The 26,546-nt window shown below is 29.7% G+C and overlaps 2 protein-coding genes across 2 annotated transcripts in view; both read right to left on the reverse strand.

The window, feature by feature from the left end:
* Nucleotides 1-26,546, reverse strand: part of LOC145270872 (uncharacterized) — an 86,840-nt gene that overhangs the window by 44,660 nt on the left and 15,634 nt on the right. The window lies entirely within an intron of this gene.
* On the reverse strand, nt 14,598-26,035 carry LOC145271320 (uncharacterized). The gene has a single exon (XM_080126864.1). It carries the CDS (start codon nt 22,153-22,155, stop codon nt 20,803-20,805), a length of 1,353 nt encoding a protein of 450 aa, XP_079982990.1. The 5' UTR covers nt 22,156-26,035; the 3' UTR covers nt 14,598-20,802.

The following is a 26,546-nucleotide window of genomic DNA, read 5'->3' on the forward strand; positions in this document are numbered from 1 at the left end:
CCTGGTAGACCAGCACAAAACCTACCTTAAAAATTTTGTTTTCTATAGGTTTTCTTTCTGGTGTGCTACAAACGAATATCACATTTAAAGTTTCCGCAAATAAGTATTTTTCGTGGTATTAAGCGAAAATATGCATGCGCTTGCACGTACACTATTTATAACAAAGAATTACATTGTTTAATAGCCGGAAAAATACTTATTTGTGGAAAATTTAAATGTGATATTCGTTTTCAGCACACCTGAAAAATTATTCAAAACAAAACTAACCCAGTAACATTAACTAACCACGTGGGGTCACAGAAAAACCTGGATTAGAATCCAGGCGCGGAACAAACCCTCTCAGTGCTGACGGACCCAGTAGATCTTTCCAGATCATCCGTCTAGGAGAAGGAAAACTCTGAAACTAAACCAAAGGGGAGGGAGGCCTCTTCAGTCTTGGATGACAACTTCCCTAGAGCTGGTGACTCAAACAAATTACCGGTTTGCAAACCTAAATTGCTTAAGGAGTAGATAGGTTCTGTCTATCGCCCGGCTTCCATACTCCTTCTTTACCTATTAGTCAGGCGCAGAGACACTATCACAGTGATTCGACAGAATCACCCAGTGGTAGATCTTGTTTCTTGTCTAGGGCAATGAACGCCGTTTCCCCACTCCTGACACACCCCACCCATAAAACTGGGCACTTGAGAGTGCTTGAGTACCATATATGCCTGAGCAATTAGATTGGGTTGCCCTTCCTCTGATGGGTTGAGTAGTTGTTTCCCCTGATAGTAGCCCCCTACACCAAAGTGACAATGTGCCTTGTTTGGGGTGAAAATGTAAAAAAAAAAGAAAAAAAAAAGTGTTTTTAAAGTAGGTTTTGTGTTGGTCAACCAGGCCACAATTATCAAATAAACACCAACCCTAAAAAATATAATGGATCCACTCACCCCCCCCCTCCAAAAAAAAAAAAGGTGGCTATAAAGTGGGTGTTCACGTTTACGTTAAATTAATATAGAAAAGTGATCACGCCCATATTTGGTCTACCAGGCTACAATTACCAAATAAGCATGCTTTTCATACATGTAGTAAGTTTGACAGTGTATAAGACCGCTTCAAGAAGTGGAGGATCATTTTTCTATATAAATTTAACGTAAATTGAGCACCCACTTTATGGCCATCTTGGCTATAAAGTGGATGTTCATTTTACGTTAAATTAATATAGAAAAGTGACCCCCCCCACACACACACATTTGTTAAAACTATAATTTCTTCATATCTTGGGATTTTACTGTTATTTTCGTTTTCAGCACATTTGAAAACTTATAATAGTCGTAATTTTAAAGGATTTTAAAGATACTACACTTTTACCAATATTTCAATCATAGTTATTTATTTTCCTAGTTTTGCATATGAATTACAAAATATCTGATATTTTCCCAAATCTTCTGGCCTTGATGGAGGAAAGACTACAACTTGTTGCTATGGTTTCAAATGATCTGAAATAACAGCATGGGGAGACTTGATTCCAAATCTTTGGTTTTCATACATAAAGTAAATTTCACATTGTACAAGGATCGTTTGATACTGGAGATATTCATAATCATACCCTTTGTTTGGTCATACGTCAAGAAAAATCACCAACATGACCTCCCACAACACCAAGCTAGCCTGATCGCCATCATCCGCAGAGTATTTGTCGAGCTCCCACCGGCGCTTGTGGAAAAGGCATGCTCCCAGTTCTCGACACGTATCGAGGCGGTGATTGAGGCTGAAGGCCGCTACATTGAATAGATGTCAGCTCTACTACATAATCAAGCTACCTGAATTGATTTTTTTCAATAAAAGTTTTAAAATAAAGTTGTAGTGTTGTTTTCGTTAGGACGACAGCTTTTTCATTCGACCCTGTATATATATATATATATATATATATATATATATATATATATATATACCCTGTATATATATATATATATATATACCCTGTATATATATATATATATATATACCCTGTATATATATATATATATATATATATATATATATATATATATATACCCTGTATATATATATATATATATATACCCTGTATATATATATATATACCCTGTATATATATATATATATATATATACCCTGTATATATATATATATACCCTGTATATATATATATATACCCTGTATATATATATATATACCCTGTATATATATATATATATATATATATACCCTGTATATATATATATATACCCTGTATATATATATATATATATATATATATATATACCCTGTATATATATATATATACCCTGTATATATATATATATATATATATATATATATATATATATACCCTGTATATATATATATATATATATATACCCTGTATATATATATATATACCCTGTATATATATATATATACCCTGTATATATATATATATATATATATATATATATATATATATATATAAAATAAAATTAATAAATATACTAATACTAACCATAAATTAATATATATAACATAATATCTATCTACTGGCATAGGATACGAATATATAACAATCCAAATATATAACATGATATCTATCTACTGGCATAGGATACGAATATATAACAATCCAAATATATAACATGATATCTATCTACTGGCATAGGATACGAATATATAACAATCCAAATATATAACATGATATCTATCTACTGGCATAGGATACGAATATATAACAATCCAAATATATAACATGATATCTATCTACTGGCATAGGATACGAATATATAACAATCCAAATATATAACATGATATCTATCTACTGGCATAGGATACGAATATATAACAATACAAATATATAACATGATATCTATCTACTGGCATAGGATACGAATATATAACAATCCAAATATATAACATGATATCTATCTACTGGCATAGGATACGAATATATAACAATCCAAATATATAACATGATATCTATCTACTGGCATAGGATACGAATATATAACAATCCAAATATATAACATGATATCTATCTACTGGCATAGGATACGAATATATAACAATCCAAATATATAACATGATATCTATCTACTGGCATAGCTAAACTTCTGTCAGACCACCAATATGGATTTAGGCAAGCCCGTTCTACTGCAGATATTCAAACTGTATTCTCTGTACGTATTAACCAAGCACTGGATAAGGCAGGAGAGGGGAGGGCTGTAGCCCTAGATATGTCTAAGGTACGGATAAGGACAGGGTATGGTACGATAGTCTTCTCATGAAAATAAAATCCTATAGTATTACTGGACGAATGCTTAGTATAATCAGATCCTGCTTAAATGAGAGAAGAATCCAGGTTGTCCTTGATGGACGTACATCCAAAAAATTTGATATAAATGCAGGTGTACCTCAGGGACCGACCCTTGGACCTTTATTATTTCTGATATTCATAAATGACTGACCTGATTAAAAATGTCTCTGAGATGGGTATATTTGCCAACGACACCACGCTCTTTAGCAGGCACGTAGGGAAAACTAATGAGCATATATCTAAGGTAATGGCTGAACCCTAGAGGAAGACTTTCAGTCTGTAGTGGAATAGGGTCAAAAATGGTTGGTAACGTTCAATGCTGCTAAGACAGAGCTTGTTTTCTTTAATAATTACATGAAACCTTACGAACCACCAATAGCTATGGCTAGAGATACTTTACCTGAAAGCACTCCGTTCAAGCTCCTTGGCTTAACGTTCACAGGAAACAGGAGTTGGAACAGATACATCAAGATCATTGCCACAGCTCCGTAATTTAGCCCACTTTTGCTAAAGAAAAACGTCCACAGAAAAGCACAAATTTTGGCACTTAAAATTCTCATAACTTTTGAACTACTGATGGTATTTGCATAATTCAAACGGTTTTAGGCATATTTTACATAGCTCTTTTTATGCAAGTTCATAAAATAACAATTATCTAAAAAGAAAAAATCGTCTTGTAATGCTAATGTATGGAATATTACTGTCATATTCGGGCTGGTGCATCTGCTACTAGTCTCTCGCTTCTAGACGGGGTCTAAAACGGAGTCGCCAACCTGATAGGTCCTGAACAGTCATCCGAGCTTCAGCCCCTGTCCCATCAACGAAATATTGCATCCCTCTGCCTGTTTTACAAGCATTTTAATATAGGATGCTCCAACAATGTACCCCCTTGAAGTAAATACTCCTGACTTGATAAGCAGCAAAGTCCCACCCCTTCACAGTAGAGATCCCTAGATGTAAGAAAGCCTTCTACTCTAATAGCTTCTTCCTCAGAACCGCAGGACTTTGGAATTCCCTTCCAGTTTCCTGCTTCCCAAACTGTACTGACATGCAGAAGTTTAAGTGTAATGTGAACAGACATCTTGCTGCTAAACTCCCTACATAGTACCCCCACAACTCAGGTCCCTGATAGTAACCTCCTACATCAAAGTGGCAATGTGCCTTGTTTGGGGTGAAAATGGAATTAAAAAATTTTTTTTTTTTTTTAAATGGACTTTTCCCGGAAAATCCGTTTTGTTACTTTAATACTCATATCATGTTTAATGTTTGTGCAAAATTTCAAAAAAATCCCAGTCGTAGTTATTGAAAAAAATGCGGACAGATGAACGGACAAGGGTGAATTTACAGGTCCACCCTCCTTTTGTCGGGGACCAATAAAAAATTTTTATTTGTTACATTTTTTTAAATAAAGATTTTGTTTATTCACTTGAGTTATTACAAAACAATAAATAATTTTTTTTAAATAAAGATTTTGTTTTAATACTTGAGTTATTACAAAACAATAAATAAATTATTTTAAATAAAGATTTTGTTTTAACACTTGCATTATTATGAAACAAAAAATGATAAAATTTTATTTGTTTTTAAATAAAGATTTTGTTTATTCACTTAAGTTATTACAAAACAATAAATAATTTTTTTTAAATAAAGATTTTGTTTATTCACTTAAGTTATTACAAAACAATAAATAATTTTTTTTAAATAAAGATTTTGTTTATTCACTTAAGTTATTACAAAACAATAAATAATTTTTTTTAAATAAAGATTTTGTTTTAACACTTGCATTATTATGAAACAAAAAATGATAAAATTTTATTTGTTTTTAAATAAAGATTTTGTTTATTCACTTAAGTTATTACAAAACAATAAATAATTTTTTTTAAATAAAGATTTTGTTTATTCACTTAAGTTATTACAAAACAATAAATAATTTTTTTTAAATAAAGATTTTGTTTATTCACTTAAGTTATTACAAAACAATAAATAATTTTTTTTAAATAAAGATTTTGTTTATTCACTTAAGTTATTACAAAACAATAAATAATTTTTTTTAAATAAAGATTTTGTTTATTCACTTAAGTTATTACAAAACAATAAATAATTTTTTTTAAATAAAGATTTTGTTTATTCACTTAAGTTATTACAAAACAATAAATAATTTTTTTTAAATAAAGATTTTGTTTATTCACTTAAGTTATTACAAAACAATAAATAATTTTTTTTAAATAAAGATTTTGTTTTAACACTTGCATTATTATGAAACAAAAAATGATAAAATTTTATTTGTTTTTAAATAAAGATTTTGTTTATTCACTTAAGTTATTACAAAACAATAAATAATTTTTTTTAAATAAAGATTTTGTTTATTCACTTAAGTTATTACAAAACAATAAATAATTTTTTTTAAATAAAGATTTTGTTTATTCACTTAAGTTATTACAAAACAATAAATAATTTTTTTTAAATAAAGATTTTGTTTATTCACTTAAGTTATTACAAAACAATAAATAATTTTTTTTAAATAAAGATTTTGTTTATTCACTTAAGTTATTACAAAACAATAAATAATTTTTTTTAAATAAAGATTTTGTTTATTCACTTAAGTTATTACAAAACAATAAATAATTTTTTTTAAATAAAGATTTTGTTTTAATACTTGAGTTATTACAAAATAATAAATTATTTTAAATAAAGATTTTGTTTTAACACTTGCATTATTATGAAACAAAAAATGATAAAATTTTATTTGTTTTTAAATAAAGATTTTGTTTTAACATTTAAGTTATTACAAAACAATAAATAAATTTTTTTAAATAAAGATTTTGTTTTAACACTTGCATTATTATGAAACAAAAAATGATAAAATTTTATTTGTTTTTAAATAAAGATTTTGTTTTAACACTTGTTATTATGAAACAAAAATAAAATTTTATTTTTTTTTAAATAAAGATTTTGTTTTAACACTTGTTATTATGAAACAAAAAATAAAATTTTATTTGTTTTTAAATAAAGATTTTGTATTATGAAACAAAAAAATGATAAAATTTTATTCGTTTTTAAATAAAGATTTTGTTTTAACACTTGTGTTATTATGAAACAAAAAATGATAAAATTTTATTTGTTTTTAAATAAAGATTTTGTTTTAACACTTGTGTTATTATGAAACAAAAAATGATAAAATTTTATTTGTTTTTAAATAAAGATTTTGTTTTAACACTTGTGTTGTTATGAAAAAAAAAATGATAAAATTTTATTTGTTTTTAAATAAAGATTTTGTTTTAACACTTGTGTTGTTATGAAAAAAAATGATAAAATTTTATTTGTTTTTAAATAAAGATTTTGTTTATTCACTTAAGTTATTACAAAACAATAAATAATTTTTTTTAAATAAAGATTTTGTTTTAATACTTGAGTTATTACAAAACAATAAATAATTTTTTTTAAATAAAGATTTTGTTTTAACACTTGCATTATTATGAAACAAAAAATGATAAAATTTTATTTGTTTTTAAATAAAGATTTTGTTTTAACATTTAAGTTATTACAAAACAATAAATAAATTTTTTTAAATAAAGATTTTGTTTTAACACTTGCATTATTATGAAACAAAAAATGATAAAATTTTATTTGTTTTTAAATAAAGATTTTGTTTTAACACTTGTTATTATGAAACAAAAAATAAAATTTTATTTGTTTTTAAATAAAGATTTTGTATTATGAAACAAAAAAATGATAAAATTTTATTTGTTTTTAAATAAAGATTTTGTTTTAACACTTGTGTTATTATGAAACAAAAAATGATAAAATTTTATTTGTTTTTAAATAAAGATTTTGTTTTAACACTTGTGTTATTATGAAACAAAAAATGATAAAATTTTATTTGTTTTTAAATAAAGATTTTGTTTTAACACTTGTGTTGTTATGAAAAAAAAAATGATAAAATTTTATTTGTTTTTAAATAAAGATTTTGTTTTAACACTTGTGTTGTTATGAAAAAAAATGATAAAATTTTATTTGTTTTTAAATAAAGATTTTGTTTATTCACTTAAGTTATTACAAAACAATAAATAATTTTTTTTAAATAAAGATTTTGTTTTAATACTTGAGTTATTACAAAACAATAAATTATTTTAAATAAAGATTTTGTTTTAACACTTGCATTATTATGAAACAAAAAATGATAAAATTTTATTTGTTTTTAAATAAAGATTTTGTTTATTCACTTAAGTTATTACAAAACAATAAATAATTTTTTTTAAATAAAGATTTTGTTTATTCACTTAAGTTATTACAAAACAATAAATAATTTTTTTTAAATAAAGATTTTGTTTATTCACTTAAGTTATTACAAAACAATAAATAATTTTTTTTAAATAAAGATTTTGTTTATTCACTTAAGTTATTACAAAACAATAAATAATTTTTTTTAAATAAAGATTTTGTTTATTCACTTAAGTTATTACAAAACAATAAATAATTTTTTTTAAATAAAGATTTTGTTTATTCACTTAAGTTATTACAAAACAATAAATAATTTTTTTTAAATAAAGATTTTGTTTATTCACTTAAGTTATTACAAAACAATAAATAATTTTTTTTAAATAAAGATTTTGTTTATTCACTTAAGTTATTACAAAACAATAAATAATTTTTTTTAAATAAAGATTTTGTTTATTCACTTAAGTTATTACAAAACAATAAATAATTTTTTTTAAATAAAGATTTTGTTTATTCACTTAAGTTATTACAAAACAATAAATAATTTTTTTTAAATAAAGATTTTGTTTATTCACTTAAGTTATTACAAAACAAAAAATAATTTTTTTTAAATAAAGATTTTGTTTTAATACTTGAGTTATTACAAAACAATAAATAAATTATTTTAAATAAAGATTTTGTTTTAACACTTGCATTATTATGAAACAAAAAATGATAAAATTTTATTTGTTTTTAAATAAAGATTTTGTTTTAACATTTAAGTTATTACAAAACAATAAATAAATTTTTTTAAATAAAGATTTTGTTTTAACACTTGCATTATTATGAAACAAAAAATGATAAAATTTTATTTGTTTTTAAATAAAGATTTTGTTTTAACACTTGTTATTATGAAACAAAAAATAAAATTTTATTTTTTTTTAAATAAAGATTTTGTTTTAACACTTGTTATTATGAAACAAAAAATAAAATTTTATTTGTTTTTAAATAAAGATTTTGTATTATGAAACAAAAAAATGATAAAATTTTATTTGTTTTTAAATAAAGATTTTGTTTTAACACTTGTGTTGTTATGAAAAAAAATGATAAAATTTTATTTGTTTTTAAATAAAGATTTTGTTTTAACACTTGTGTTGTTATGAAAAAAAAAATTATAAAATTTTATTTGTTTTTAAATAAAGATTTTGTTTTAACACTTGTGTTATTATGAAAAAAAAATGATAAAATTTTATTTTTTTTAAATAAATATTTTGTTTTAACACTTTTGTTATTATGAAACAAAAAATGATAAAATTTTATTTGTTTTTAAATAAAGATTTTGTTTTAACACTTGTGTTATTATGAAACAAAAAATGATAAAATTTTATTTGTTTTTAAATAAAGATTTTGTTTTAACACTTGTGTTGTTATGAAAAAAAAAATGATAAAATTTTATTTGTTTTTAAATAAAGATTTTGTTTTAACACTTGTGTTGTTATGAAAAAAAATGATAAAATTTTATTTGTTTTTAAATAAAGATTTTGTTTTAACACTTGTGTTGTTATGAAACAAAAAAATGATAAAATTTTATTTGTTTTTAAATAAAGATTTTGTTTTAACACTTGTGTTATTATGAAAAAAAAAAAAAATTTTATTTTTTTTAAATAAATATTTTGTTTTAACACTTTTGTTATGACAAAAATAATAAATAAAAATTTTTTATTTGTTACATTTTTTTAAATAAAGATTTTGTTTTAACACTTGTGTTATTATGACAATAAAAAATATTCAAATTTTATTTTTTATATTTTTTTAAATAAAGATTTTGTTTTAGTACTTGTGTTATCATGAAAACAAAAAATAAAATTTTATTTGTTTTTAAATAAAGATTTTGTTTTAACACTTGTGTTATGACAACAATAAAAAATATTCAAAGTTTATTTTTTATATTTTTTTAAATAAAGATTTGGACTTGTTATTATGAAAATAATAAAAATAAAAAAAAATTTTTTAAATAAAGATTTTGTTTTAACACTTGTTATTATAAAAACAATAAAAAACTAAATTTTATTTTTTAAATAAAGATTTTGTTTCAACACTTATTATAAAAACAATAAAAAATAAAATTTAATTTTTTAAATAAAGATTTTGTTTCAACACTTGTTATTATGAACACAATAAAAAATTAAATATTATTTTTTGTTTTTTTTTTATAAAAGAAGTTTAAAAAATGTATTTTATATTTCTATAAATAAAGTCTCTTTGAAACAATAAATTAACTATATGAACACAAGTTAACACAAGAAGTGTTTGAACTGGTATAGTTTTTTGAAATGGGTGTTTCTGTATGGTTTTGTGTATCTTGTCCTGCTTCTGTTTCATATTTCCATCAACTGCACGCTCGCTCGGTTCCCAACTTCTTAAAACTTATTATATCATCTATAAATTGTAATATCTCACACTTAACCACGGAGCTCGCCTGTCTATTTAATTTTATTGACTTTCAAACGTTAAATATTCCACATTTCCCGCATTGGCACGCGTTACATTCGGTTTTCGGTATAAACAAAAAGCGAAACTCGACTCTAATCACAGCTCTGCCGCCTTGCGCCGCACGGGCGACCAGATCAAAGTGTAGTATCTGTTCCGGCAGATGCTGCAAGCTATGACTAGCAAAGACCAGATGTGGGGGCAACCCCACATGCCTGACCTTTAACCAGCTCCCATTTCCAACCTCTCGGGAGCTGGTCCCCTTTTTCCCTTCCCCCTCCCTTCACTCCTCACATTAAAAATTGGCCTTGTGCCTAATTTGCTCGGTGGGGGAGCAAATAAATACGCACAGGCCCAGAGCCAGTGAACATTTATCGACTTGGTCATATCAGACGAGGGAGCGGGTTTTTAAAAACAAACAAACCGATTTATTGACCTCATTAAAAACTGTCCCGCACAAAATGCTGACTGCGGAATACCTATCGCCATCACGTCAATCAAAAACGAGCACCTGTTCTTTTTTTTTTTTTCACACTTTACTATTTTCCAACTGCGCGTCGTCAAGGCTTTGTTTTTTTTTCACGGGCACCTGTTTTTTTTTTTTTTCACACACACACACACACACACACACACCTACAAACACCCGGGCAACGCCGGGTACCCCTCGCTAGTCTAGTATATAAACGGCTGCCCGTCTTCATATTTTCAAACTATCGCCTCCAAAACTAAAAGTCGCAGAGCGGCGTTAGGGGCTTCAAATGATTGCATTTTCATGGCCTTTTTTTTTTTTTTTTTTTTTACACAGTGATCACCACTTATCAAGGCCCGGAAGCCACTCAGGGATAAGGGTTATTGCAAGTACATTACGTTAGTGTGGAGATTTGATGAAGTGTTTACTTAAGGGGGCGGTTCATTAGGAATTTGTTAACGTTGGACTTGAAGACATCCAAGTTGTAGTCCGGTGGGAAGCAGGCAGACGGAACAGAGTTCCACAGGCGTGCAGTTCTAAGAAAGAAGCTTTGTTCATGGAATCCGCGTTTTGATTTAGGCACAGATATAGAGTGGGGGCAATTTTTCACAGTGGATTCAGCTAGACGGGTGTTTTTCGTGAAAGATTGGCGAGGGGGGGGGGGGCCAGAGACTGGAGTTCAGACAAGATGGCCTGTTCTTTTACTGGTCTTTAGCCAATTAAAATAATTTTTAAGGGGTCAAAAATAAGTCCAAATTGAAAACATTGTTATACATTTTGTAAATTCAACATTGATCGCCCTTTAGGGCCCGTGGTGCAGTTGATAGAGACGTTGAATCTCTACGGTTCCAGATGAGCATTTTCTGAAGATAGCGGTTTCAATCCTACCCAAAGCCGGCCAGATGTTTACTTGGGGAAACGATAGCAACTACAGAAGGCAGTAATTGCAGTGAATGCAATCAGGAGATTCAGAGTTCCTATCCGTCGCGGTTACCACCTGACGAAGGTCAAAGGAATAGTTGGCCGAAACATCGTGAAACAACATCTCAGAAAGATGAGAATAATAGTCCGCAATAAATAAAATTAATAAATAATACTCATCTTAGTTTATTTTTAATCAGATGCTGAGGTTGTTTCATTCGCATCAAAAATTGCAACACCGTTTTACCCGAACTCTTCCTGGGTGGGGGATGAGATTCTAAGTCACTTCTGCATGTCAGTGACATGAGCCGAATGTGTGTATTTTAGTTTCAAGAACCACCAACAGATCTCACCTGTCAGCCAAATAACAGGGGTCGATAACTCTCCCTTTTCTAAATGTGCGTGCAAATTAAAATTACATTTTGCTACTGTACAAAAAGTAAAAACAAAAAAAAACATTAATCTTAAACCTCTATAAACGTTTCATGTTTTTAAAATTATGTTTTGATACATCAACAAAAAAATATATATTTTGATATGTTTATACAATCTTATTGTGAAAAAAAAAACGAACAAATTATTCTTAAATCTCTGTTTCCTGTTTTTAACTTTTGATATATGGTTATACAATCTTACTGTAAAAAAAAAACAAAAACTTTCTGTAAAAAAAAAAAAAAAATTCTTAAACTTCTATAAACGTTTCATGTTTTTAAAATTCTATTTTGCTACATTGACATATAAATTATATTTTGATACATTAAATCACTCATTAAAAAATTATATTAATGCATTAAAATTATATTTTGATACATTAAATCACTCATTAAAAAATTATATTAATGCATTAAAATTATATTTTGATACATTAAATCACTCATTAAAAAATTATATTAATGCATTAAAATTATATTTTGATACATTAAATCACTCATTAAAAAATTATATTAATGCATTAAAATTATATTTTGATACATTAAATCACTCATTAAAAAATATTAATGCATTAAAATTATATTTTGATACATTAAATCACTCATTAAAAAATATTAATGCATTAAAATTATATTTTGATACATTAAATCACTCATTAAAAAATATTAATGCATTAAAATTATATTTTGATACATTAAATCACTCATTAAAAATTATATTAATACATTAAAATTATATTTTGATACATTAAATCACTCATTAAAAATTATATTAATGCATTAAAATTATATTTTGATCTCATTAAAAAATTATATTAATGCATTAAAATTATATTTTGATACATTAAATCACTCATTAAAAAATTATATTAATACATTAAAATTATATTTTGATACATTAAATCACTCATTAAAAAATTATATTAATGCATTAAAATTATATTTTGATACATTAAATCACTCATTAAAAATATAAATGCATTAAAATTATATTTTGATACATTAAATCACTCATTAAAAAATTATATTAATGCATTAAAATTATATTTTGATACATTAAATCACTCATTAAAAAATTATATTAATGCATTAAAATTATATTTTGATACATTAAATCACTCATTAAAAAATATTAATGCATTAAAATTATATTTTGATACATTAAATCACTCATTAAAAAATATTAATGCATTAAAATTATATTTTGATACATTAAATCACTCATTAAAAAATTATATTAATGCATTAAAATTATATTTTGATACATTAAATCACTCATTAAAAATATAAATGCATTAAAATTATATTTTGATACATTAAATCACTCATTAAAAAATTATATTAATGCATTAAAATTATATTTTGATACATTAAATCACTCATTAAAAAATTATATTAATGCATTAAAATTATATTTTGATACATTAAATCACTCATTAAAAAATATTAATGCATTAAAATTATATTTTGATACATTAAATCACTCATTAAAAAATATTAATGCATTAAAATTATATTTTGATACATTAAATCACTCATTAAAAATTATATTAATACATTAAAATTATATTTTGATACATTAAATCACTCATTAAAAATTATATTAATGTATTAAAATTATATTTTGATCTCATTAAAAAATTATATTAATGCATTAAAATTATATTTTGGTACATTAAATCACTCATTAAAAAATTATATTAATACATTAAAATTATATTTTGATACATTAAATCACTCATTAAAAAATTATATTAATGCATTAAAATTATATTTTGATACATTAAATCACTCATTAAAAAATTATATTAATGCATTAAAATTATATTTTGATACATTAAATCACTCATTAAAAAATTATATTAATGCATTAAAATTATATTTTGATACATTAAATCACTCATTAAAAATATAAATGCATTAAAATTATATTTTGATACATTAAATCACTCATTAAAAAATTATATTAATGCATTAAAATTATATTTTGATACATTAAATCACTCATTAAAAAATTATATTAATGCATTAAAATTATATTTTGATACATTAAATCACTCATTAAAAAATTATATTAATGCATTAAAATTATATTTTGATACATTAAATCACTCATTAAAAAATATTAATGCATTAAAATTATATTTTGATACATTAAATCACTCATTAAAAAATATTAATGCATTAAAATTATATTTTGATACATTAAATCACTCATTAAAAATTATATTAATGCATTAAAATTATATTTTGATCTCATTAAAAAATTATATTAATGCATTAAAATTATATTTTGATACATTAAATCACTCATTAAAAAATTATATTAATGCATTAAAATTATATTTTGATACATTTTTATTCAATAAATGTTTTGATTTTCATATATTTTTGTTATTTATTTCGTTATATATTTTTGCATTTTCGTAAACACTTGTTTGAGGTTCACATAATGGCTACTAGATGTCATTTCTCTTTTGAAGAATAGGGGTTGATAACTCGTCTCTATTGCTAATTATGTCACTGTGATGCAGAAGTGCCGATTCTAACAGTAAAACCGACATTCGAAGGCCAGAGCTCATGGACAATTATGTAACTTAGTCATAGGGGATAATTATCCATTTTACGTTACATTGTGTTCATTTTACGTTGACCCCCCCTCAACAAAAAAATATAAAGTGGGTGTTAAATATAGTCTCAAAATGGGGAGGACACTTTTATATATTGATTTAACGTAAAATGAGAACCCACTTTATGGCCACCTTTTTTTTTATTGGGGGGGGGGTAATTGTGACCTGGTAGACCAACACAAAACCTACCTTAAAAAACTTGTTTCCACGGGTTTTCGAGTGTGCTAAAAACAAATATCACACTTAAATTTTCTGCATATAAGTAGTTTTCCGGATATTAAGCAAGCAAACGCGTGCATATTTGCAAAAATTTAAATGCAATATTCGTTTTCAGCATACCAGAAAACCACTAGAAAACAAGTTTTTGAAGATAGGTTTTACCAGTCCACAATTACCCTTACCCATTTTCCATTAAATTGTGATCATTTTACGTTGACCCCCTTGTCAGCAAAAAAGAGTGGCTATAAAGTAGGTGCTCATTTTACATTAAATTAATATAGAAAAGTGATCCCCCACTTTTTAAAACTATAATTTATTTATATCTTGGAAACTACAAAACAAAGCTTCTTTCTTAGAACTGCACGCCTGTGGAACTCTGTTCCGTCTGCCTGCTTCCCTCTTGACTACAACTTGGATGTCTTCAAGTCCAATGTTAACAAATTCCTAATGAACCGCCCCCTTAAGTAAACACTTCATCAAATCTCCACACTAACGTAATGTACTTGCAATAACCCTTATCCCTGAGTGGCTTCCGAGCCTTGATAAGTGGTGATCACTGTGTAAAAAAAAAAAAAAAAAAACTACTTGAGATTTGTATTACTGTACACAGAGATTCGAAAAAGTTGTCACAAAACAAATATATATATAAATAATAAATAAATAAATAAGTAATAAAAATCTTAAGTAGTTATCAAAGGCAAGATAAGTTTCTTTTCTACCTAACTGGATAAGTTTTTAGTATTTTTATTTAATGTAACAGGTCTTTTTGGTTTAAAAAACATGTTGAAGGCTGCTGGTTAACAAAAAAAGATGGCCGCAATGGCTTTGAAGACTCGATAGGGTTTCTGCCACCATTTTGTTTTATTTCTTATTTTGAAGTGATTATCAAGTCTTCAAAGACATTGCGGCCATCTTTTCTTGTTTGCCGGCAATGTTTAACATCACTCGTTTTTCGAATGGAAAAAACATGTCAAATTAAATAAAAACACTAAAAAGAATATCCAGTTAGGTAGAAAAGTAACTTATCTTGCCTTTGGTAACATTTATTTGTTATATATTTGTTTTTTTGACAACTTTTTCGAATCTATGTGTACAGTAAAACAAACCCGAAACTTAACGGACTTAGCTACTCTTAACTAACTTATTGCGCTGGGAAAGCGGGGGGGGGGGTCTCTTTTTGCAGAGAGACAAAAATATATGTGTTATCAAAGGCAAGATAAATTATTTTTCTACCTTACTGGATAAGTGTTTAGTGTTTTTATTTAATGTAACATGTTTATTTGGTTCAAAAAACGAGTTATATCAAAGAACAAGAAAAGATAGCCGCAGTGTCTTTGAAGACTTGATAATCACTTCAAAATAAGAAAAAACAAAACGGTGGTAGAAACCAACCCAATAAATGTCATTTATTGGGTGGGTCAACAAACTCACTACTTGTTTGTTGGACTTTCAAACATTATTTTCATTCTCAGCACCCTCAAAAACCTATCTATATATCTATAAAAGTGAACATGTCTGTGTGTCTGCGTGTGTGTACATTTCCCTACGCAATAACTCTGTCAATTTTCAGTCTACAGACTCGAAATTTGATATGCAGGGTACTGAGATTTGGGAAAATCTATGTGATCGGTTTTCGGCCAGAAATTTGGCTGTTAAGGGGTCAAAGTTCAATGATTTGACCTTTGAGAACTCTATCAAACTCCTCTGATAATTTTGGGTCTAAACACTTGAAATTTTAGATATAGGTTCCTTGGACATGGATCTAACTTGATAACTTGATTTGAGCCCAAAACAATAAATTTTAAGGGGTCATAATAGGGGTCAAAGTTTGTAAAAAATTGACCTCTGCGGTCTCTACCAAATTACTCAGACAATTTCTGGTCTAAACATTTGAAATTTTACATAAAAGGTATTCAGAGATAGGGCAGGTTTTTTTATCAGTTTTTGTCGAAAATTTTTAGTTACCAATATATAAATGTATGTATGTATGTATGTATGTTTGCAGGTCTGCCTAAAACTTTCGAAGAGGCGACAGATTTTACCAAGATCAGTATCGTTTTAAAGTCCGACCTTTCAGACGACAAATATCGAAAAAAATGGCTAAAAACATTAATATCTTCCCCTTCAACTAGGCACTTTTCTACAGGGGGGGGGGGGTCGCTTTTTTCGACAATATTTTTGAAAGTCATCATTTTCTTTTTGATTGTCTAGCCTTAATTTAAACCTACGTCACTTCCCATTTTAAGGTGGTGGTTGTAACAGCATAGACGTCAGGTTTTTTTCCCCGTTCTTTTCCTCCTTCACGGTACAGGTTCGAGCTTGCTTTCCCAATACAACTTTTTCTTTTTTTTTTTTTTTTGGCTCAACAAACACAGTTAAAACACCCGGGCAACACCGTGCTGAAATGCTAGTATATCTACAAAAGTAAACGCGTGTGTGTGTGTGTACATTTCCCTATGCAATAACTCTGTCAATTTTCAGTCTACAGACTCGAAATTTGATCTTTAAGAACTCTACCAAACTCCTCCGATAATTTTGGGTCTAAACACTTGAAATTTTAGATATAGGTTCCTTGGGCATGGATCTAACTTAATAACTTAATTTGAGCCAAAACAATAAATTTTAAGGGGTTATAATAGGGGTCAAAGTTTTTTTAAAAATTGACCTCTGCGGTCACTACCAAATTACTCAGACAATTTCTGGTCTAAACATTTGAAATTTAACATAAAAGGTATTCACAGATAATCGGTTTGGGTCAAAAATTTGAGCTACCAATATATAAATTTTTTTTTTTTTTTTTTTTTTTCCTTCCTTTGAAGATTGTAATGCTGGGTATGGGGCAGCCAAACCAGCTGCCAACATTGCCCCGCTTTTTTATTGAAACCAACCGAGAGCTCTTTTTAGTATCCTCGCTGTTCCCTTAAGTGCAATTGTCTGAATCTCTTTTGCACTTGGTTCACCAGGAATATTAGTTAGGTAGGACTTCAGGTTCTTCTTCATAAGTCCTGTGGCACCTATGATAACTGGTATGATCGATATCCCCTAAGATTTCAGTTTCTTTTCATATCATACATGAGACCTTGGTAATTGGTCTGTTTCTCTCTTTCAGCTCTGTTAAGACCTCCATCATTAGGAACACTCACTTCAATCAAGGTTGCAACTCTCTCTGACTTATTCCATATAACTTTGTCAGGTTTCACAGCAGCATTTTCAAGGTAGGTGGCTGTAGGGATTACATGGTCGTAATGTATGTATGTTTGTTTGCATGTCTGCTTAAAACTTTCAAACTTTTTTTTTTTTTTTGCTTAACACACACCTCCAAACACCCGGGCACTGTTCAACATCAATATGTGCTAGTAGCACACATTTGTCAAACTTTAAATGCAATATTCGTTTTCAGCACACCCCAAAACCACTAGTAAACAAAACAAAAAAAAAAAAAAAGGTTTTCTGTTGGTCTACAGGTCTTAGTGACACGCAATATGGTTTCCGTTCTGCAAGATCTACAGCAAGATGTACTAACGGTTATATCTCATAGGATTAATGAATCTCTCGACAAAGGCTTCCTTTCTAGGGCAATTGCTCTTGACATATAAAAAGCCTTCGATAAGGTATGACATAAAGGCCTACTTCACAAGATTTCCAGCTACGGTATAACTGGAAATGTTTTCTCAATCATTAAATCATTTCTCTCTGATAGGCTCATAAGAGTAGTGGTTGATGGACAAAAATCAGAGGCCTGCAGTATTAATGCTGGAGTCCATCAGGGGGTCCATCCTGGGTCCAACTCTCTTCTTGATCTACATAAATGATCTCCCAAAACACATACTTAAATCATTCATTGACATCTATGCTGATGACACGACTATCTATGGCAACACATTAAAGGCTGTAAATGACAAAATTCTCTCCGATTCTCTCTCCTCTGATCTTGAGCACGTAGTACAGTGGAGGAAGAGGTGGCTGGTTACATTTAATGCATCCAAAACCAAGCTCCTATCTTTACACCATCAACGCTCTGGTTCCCATCTAGCATCAATTGAAATGGATGGCTCTCATTTGACCTTTACTCCTGATCTGAAATGGAACACGTACATCAAGTCTGTTGCCAAGGTCGCTGGAAAAATGGTGGGATCCTTCTAATGCTCCAGAAGATATCTCACTACTGATGCAATTCTCTATCTATATAAAAGCCAAGTACGTCCAAGGATAGAATACTGCTGCCACATCTGGGCAGGAACTGCTAAAAACAGCCTATCCTGCCTTGACAGAGTACAAAATAGACTTTGTGGCTTAGTGGGGGATGCCCTTTTCTCTTCCCTGCAACCTCTCTCCCACAGAAGAGACGTTGCGAGCCTATCTTTGTTTTATCGTTATTTCCATGGCAGGTGCTCGTCCGAGCTCCAGTCTCTGGTCCCCCCTTGCCAATCTTTCACAATAAACACCCGTCTAGCTGAAACCACTGTCAATAACTCTTTATCTGTGCCTAAATCAAAACGTAGATTCCATGAACAAAGCTTCTTACTTGGAACTGCACGCCTGTGGAACTCCCTACCGCTTGCCTGTTTCCCTCCTGACTTCAACATGGATGCCTTCAAGTCCAACATAAACAAATTCCTGATGAACCGTCCCCTTAAGTAATGACACTTTATCAAACCTTCAATACTAACGAATACTGCAACATTATCCCATTGATTACTGTACACAAAATAACCCTTATTCCCGAGTGGCTTCTGGGCCTTGATAAGTGGTGACCTCCATGTAAAAAAAAAAAAAAAAAAAAAAAAAAAAAATTTAGACAAGAGGGGTTATTCCATGTCAAATCATCCAGAAATATGGGATTTTGACACCCATACCCTCAGATTTGGCTGTAATTTGCAGTGCAGGTAGACAATATAGAAACTAAGAAATCCTGAAAATTTGAGCATCTAATTCCAAGCGGTTTCCGATTTAGAGCATTTTTTGTTTTCGTTTTTGCTGCATAATGTGGCGCCCGGGATAAATTTTGTGATGTCATTTCTTTGAATATTTTCTGATTGAAAGATCGTGTGGCTCTGAAAATTTGCACAGGTAAGTATTTTGACCCAAGGAATCCAAAAATGGCATCAGATTTGCTAAAAAGTGAATCCTTATAGAGATATTAAGGGTTTTTGGATTTTTTACCCACATGCCCCAAAATCCAATAAAAAAGGGTGTGGCTGATATGGTAATGCATTTTTTTTTTCATATATTTTTCCTAGACACAATAAATTACCTCTGGACGAAAAATGGTAAAAAGTTCTTGTTCCGTTCACTCACAGTTTAGTCGGGTCTATTTTCGATGATAATGAAAAATATTCCCTCTCCTATTAGATGTAATAATTAATTTAGACATTTGCTAAACTGACACCACACCTTAATTTTGGAATAAATTTGCAAGTAAGTCTGATGTTAAAAGTAAACAGGCTCAATACAATCAGATATTTACAATAAAAGTACTTCTAAGAAAGGCTTTCTCAACACATTTATCTCTCACATTAAATTGTGTCTCGATCAAGAATGGTTAAAAGTTTTTTTGTTCATTCACATTGTCTGTTGAAAGTAAAACCTTTTTCAAAAGTCTTGAGATCATTTAAAAACTATGTACACTCATTTTCTGCCTTTTTGACTCCTCCCCTTGTTACTTTTCTTATGCAAAAAATGTCAATTTTGATAAGGGCTGTTTGTTTTAGCTAGGCCCCTCTCTGAGCGAACGTACTATTACATACACAAAAATGAACTTGAACTATTCCATGAGAAGTATCCTAATGGGACACAACTAGTTTCGATATGTTAAGTCAGGGGAGTGGCCATTCATGCTAAATTCCATAAATTTTATCTTCAAACAGGCGTCCATTAAAAAAGGTTTAATATGTAAAAATAAAGTTAAAATAGTTGCAGTGAAATGGTATTCAAAAACAGTGGATTTCTCAACCAAAGTCAGCATTCAACATTTACATACTGTTGTGTTCTTTATGCCACTGAAATGCAGAAATGGTTTTTTGATATTCTTGGTCAGTTATTGTGTATGTCCTTCCAGTACATGTTGTTGGGGATACAACACAAAGAATTTTCTTAATGCATGAACTTAACAGTTACATCACCTTCCTCTGCATTTATTTCATTCACGATACCAACCCATCAGAAAGAGTTATAAATACAGGTTATATATCGCATTGGTGTGATGTCAGAGATATAAAGAATTGATGGCAAGTTGAAGCCATGAATATCAATGTATAGTTCATCCTCACTGCACAACTTATGGCCAATTTGTGATGTTGACAATGGTACAAAATGGTGACTAGCTCTGGTTCCTGGCACTGTATCTCCCCTGGAAAACCTTGCTTCAAGCGACTTTCTCACCTCCTTCATGGTTCCCTTACTGATCGCAAAGAAACGGATAGCAGACATCTCCTGGCAGACAGCAAGCATGGCTTTATAATCAAGGATTTGATTATTTAGAGGGCGCTGGAGCGACCGCTTAGCCACATGGCGTTTTACTAAACCACCAATTCCATCACAAGGGGATTTTCCATGACTGGTGGCAAAGAAAACCCACTCACCTTCAATACCAAAGTCCTCCTTATGCAAGCATAAATTGATAAAATTCTTAAAGTTTTTATATTGAGCCCCACAGCCATCACTGAAGTAAATCATTTTGTCCACATGCGGTAATAAGGTCCGGATTAAGTCAACAGTCTGTGTCTGATTTTTATACACAAATGCAGTGTCATGGGTGTTGTCATCAGAAATAAAACATAATGAAATATGCTTTAGCTGCTGATCAGAATCTCGGTAGTAAATCACTACTGGGTGTAGGGTACAATACTCCTTGCTCCAATGATAACTTTGAATTTCGTCTTGTATTAAAAATTTGAAGTTTTCTGCAAAGTCTCCCAAAACAAGTACCTCATTGGAACTAAGATTCTCTTTCTTTTGATTCAAGTATCTGGCTTGGCATTTTGTTAGATATGAGTGTCTCGTAAGATTATCAAAGGTGTCAATCAACAGATCTTTATATTCTGCGTATGTTGTACGGATACTTAATGTTGCATGGCCGCTTGTGTCCCATTGACTAAAATGAAATTCGTCATCAGGGTTCATATCATACAGTTCCTCATCCAAGAATTTCTGCAATTCTTCTCTACCAGGGCAGTTTTCACAGCGATGCATCATACACTCCTTGTTAGAAGAATCACAAACTAACTTTGAAATCAAATCTTTGTAAGTAACGTTCCATTTTATGGCATCAACAAGAAGTTTTGCATTCTGATGTATGCCACAGACACAAACAGAATGTGTACCCATAGATCCAGCTAAAACACACCACTTTGGACGCATCTCCGCAAATTTGGAAAACCCCACTTTGATATCAGGATACTTCTGTTTAAAAGCAACATACAGTTCATGCAAATTACATAGTATCAAGCGTTTTTGTTTGTGAATGCCTTTCGTTATACTAACAAAGTCCTTTTTTCCTGGCATCATTCTCATGCATTTTTATTATCAGGTCGAGTGTCTCCGGGGAAAGTCGTTTTCCTTTTTTAAAGTTAGGTTTTGATAAAATACCATTGGCCCTTTTCAATTCTCTGGCAGTTCGAACAACATATTCAAACACCTTGAAGAATTTGGAGGTGTATTCACGAGACCAGGAATCAGGAGCTAGTTTCATGATTTGAATTTGATCAGGAGTTGAAGCACTCTTTAACTTCTCTTTCCTCTGATAATGTAATTGATCCAGTTCTGCTGCTTTTTCTTTGATGTCTGTTTCACTGGGCATTAATTCTGACACAGTCAGTTCGTCAATGCCAACTTTGTACACCATGGGCATGTCACTTTTGAGTGTTTCAGCAACTTGTTCTAACTTTCTTTTGGCGCTATGAATACGGCTATGAGAAGCAACACTGTGCAGAACAACAGGGGAAACATCCATGGACACCAGTGTCGTATTCAATGTTTTTTATGGAGTTTCCATAGAACTCACAGGTTTGTAGTCTGGATCCATTGTATCATCAACTATCAGACTCTTATATTTCTTTGTGCACTGACGACAAAGAAAATGACCTGGCATTACATTATACGCTCTTGCCTCTAGATCTTTTGCCATCTGCAAAGATATCGGTCGTTCGCCTTTGACTTTACTTTTGTGTTGTAAAACTCCACCGCAACACTTCTTTGTGGCCTTTGCTTTACGCTCAAATACATTTCCAAAATATTGTTTGTGATGGAAGCAAATGGTTGATAATTCACCTTCATTTCCTTTCAGCCCAGCTCTCCACAACAATGTCTCAACAATTTCTTGCTCCAAGTCCGATAAATTCTCAAGTCCCTTCGACCGATTATAGTCAAACTTGTGACACTTCAAATTGAGGTTTTTTTTTTTTTTTTACATAGGCATCACCACATTATCAAGGCCAAGAGGCCACTCAAGGATAAGGGTTGAAGAGTGTCCAGTAGAAATTGGACAATATAGTTAACGAAAATTTGGTAAATTTGATAACTTATATGGAACGGCTCATCAAGAACTTATTTACGTTAGACTTGAACACAACCATATTGTAGTCAGCCGGAAAGCAGGAAAACGGAAGACAATTCCACAGGCGTGAAGTTCTAAGAAAGAAGCTTTGTTCATGGAATCTACGTTTAGGTTTAGGTACAGATAAAGAGTGGGGGGAATTATTAATAGTGTTTACAGCTAGACGAGTGTTTCTTGTGAAAGTTTGGCGAGGGGGGACCATAGATTGAAGCTCAGACGAACACTTTCCATGAAAATAACGATACATCAGAGACAAACTCTCAACATCTCTTCTGTAAGATAGAGGTTGCAAGGAAGAGAAAAGGACACCTCCTACGAGGCTACGAAGTCTATACCAATGGAGCAGGCTTCGTAAGTCATTTTTTTTTTTTATAAGAATTGTAAGTTGGTTTCTTCATTTTTCACGCAAACATAGTTCCTAAAGTTTCTTAATCAAAATTCTCAAGTACTTTAGAAATGTAGTTTAAGGACGGTTTGTAGTGTAGGTATGAGTATTTGGGGCTTTGTGGTACCATTTTCACGGGGGGGGCCAATAAGGTAATCTAGGATTTGTTTCTTAACCCTTGTAAGACCGCATGTTTTTTTTCTAGAGTGCAGTGGAACATTGGGGAAGGAGGTGGGTGAACTTGACCCAGAATTTTAAAAACATGTATAAACCAGGGCTGCAAAACACAAGAAATTGAAACAATTTTATATCCTGTGTTCTCTAATTTTCTAAGAATAAGGATCATATATCAACAAAAATTAGCAGTTATTTACATTTTGTTGATGTGCAGTGGCTTTAAGAAGTATGGTCAAGCCAAGAAATCTTGCGATTTTAAGAAAAATGGTGCATTCCGTGTCAAATCAACAAATTTAATCATGGAGGAGGGGAGGCAAATACTATATCCGACATCAATACTAGTGTTGGGACGATTAATCGAGAATCGGAATCGGAAAAAATCGGAACTTTTTGCGGTATTGGAATCAGAAAAATTTGAAGCTAATTACTGATTCCAAAAACAATTCTTTTAATATCATTTTAAACTTAATTTTCCACTGCTGGTACTGATAAATATTTATTGTTTTTAAACTATTAGTAAAAATAAACTCTAGATCATAACAACATCAAAATAAGGTGTAAATTTAATTTACTTGCATAAAATAAACAAAAACAGAAATTGAAACTTCGGTGAAAATTCGTTCTTAACCTTTAGAAAATGCAGTTTATTTACAAGTTTATAGAAAAAATGTTTTTTAAGAAAAATAATATCAACTTTATTGTCAATTAAATCAAACGTAGAATATAAAACGTGCCTTTTTTATAATTTTATAATTTATTTATTTTATGCTTTTGTCCTCTATGATGTGAAAAAGAACATATTACCAAGTTTGTTTAATCTTGGTCGTGTTAATGTTACTGATAAAACTTCATAAAATCAGTAAAACCACGTCCCTTTCCTCCTAACCTTAAGTCCTGATGGCAATACGAATAATGAAATTTAATAAAATTAACAAAAGATAAAAAGTATATGCGATGTGGATGTAACAGGGTTTTAGACATTTATGCTGACGACACTACCATTTATGGTAGCACATCTAAGACAGTAAATGACCAAGTTCTCTCCAATTCTCTCTCCTCTGATCTTGAGCACGTAGTACAATGGGGTAAGGAGTGGCTGGTTACTTTTAATGCATCTAAAACCAAGCTTCTCTCCTTACATCATCAACATTCTAATCCACATTTGGCATCAATTGAAATGAATGGCTCTCGTCTTCTGGAGGCCTCAAGTTTTGACAAGCTTCTGGGCTTGACCATTACTCCTGATCTTAAATGGAACACGTACATCAAATCTGTTGCCAAGGCCGCTGGAAAAATGGTGGGATCTTTCTATCGATCCGGTAGATATCTCACTGCTGATGCAATTCTCTATCTATATAAGAGCCAGGTACGTCCAAGGATGGAATACTGTTGCCACATCTGGGCAGGAGCTGCTAGAAAGGACTTGTCCTGTCTTGATAAAGTTCAAAATAGACTTCGTAGCCTCATAGGAGATGTCCTTTTCTCCTCCTTGCAACCTCTATCTCACAGAAGAGATGTTGCAAGTTTGTCTCTGATGTATCGTTATTTTCATGGAAAGTGTTCGACTGAGCTTCAATCTATGGTCCCCCCCTCGCCAAACTTTCACAAGAAACACTCGTCTAGCTGTAAACACCACCAATAATTCCCCCACTCTTTATCTGTGCCTAAACCTAAACGTAGATTCCATGAACAAAGCTTCTTTCTTAGAACTGCACGCCTGTGGAATTGTCTTCCGTTTTCCTGCTTTCCGGCTGACTACAATATGGTTGTGTTCAAGTCTAAAGTAAATAAGTTCTTGATGAGCCGTTCCATATAAGTTATCTAATTTACCAAATTTTCATTACTAATGATTACTATATTGTCCAATTTCTACTGTACACTCTTTAACCCTTATCCTTGAGTGGCCTCTGGGCCTTGATAATGTGGTGATGCCTATGTAAAAAAAAAAAAAAAAAAAAAAAAAATTTAGTGAATATAATTCTGGCATTTTTATTGTGTTCGCTTATCTTTCGCGGAAAGACAAAACAAACGGCAAAGTTGACAAAATGCGTCCTAGCCGCTAAAAACTGATGGGGTGCAGTTATGACAGCCGGCTTATCATAATTTCTTTTATAAGCCTCCGAGTAGTTTTTGATTGTTTTCGCAAGATTAAAGTCTAAAATAATCTTCAAAAGAAAAAAAAAATGTATTTTCACACGTGAAAAAAAAAAGTTATGAAGAAAGATACGAAAAATCCAAAATATAGCTAAATTTCAAAGTTTTAGAATTTTCGTAAACATTTTCATTATAACTTTTTTTTTTTTTTTTTGTAAAAATACATGTTTTCTTTTGGAGAATAACTTTAGGCTTTAATCACCATCAAAATCAAAAACTAATGGGGAAACTTATAAAAAATTATAATAACCTGACCTTCATAACGAAAACAATTATTATTTTAGCATGCAGATTGAGAGATGAGTTTTGCATTTAAATTTAACATAAAATTGATTTCCCATACCGTGACCATTCTTACTTTTAAAGCAATTAACAATTTTTTTTTCCAGATATTATTACAAATTAATATATGCTCGCGGTCACTTATATTTCTATAGTAGCAGATGAATGTAGCTTGATTTTTATTCCAGTGGAACTTTTTAGTATCTGGCTTACTTTTTGAATACCATTTCACTGCAACTATTTTAACTTTATTTTTACATATTAAACCTTTTTTAATGGACGCCTGTTTGAAGATAAAATTTATGGAATTTAGCATGAATGGCCACTCCCCTGACTTAACATATCGAAACT

The sequence above is a fragment of the Euprymna scolopes genome, chromosome 46 (assembly GCF_053919585.1).
Source record: "Euprymna scolopes isolate OS-2025 chromosome 46, ASM5391958v1, whole genome shotgun sequence".
NCBI lineage: Eukaryota > Metazoa > Mollusca > Cephalopoda > Sepiida > Sepiolidae > Euprymna > Euprymna scolopes.

What these genes read in the sequence shown, in the direction of transcription:
- LOC145271320 (XM_080126864.1), bottom strand. Translation starts at nt 22,155, where the DNA reads ATGAGAATGATGCCAGGAAAAAAGGACTTTGTTAGTATAACGAAAGGC.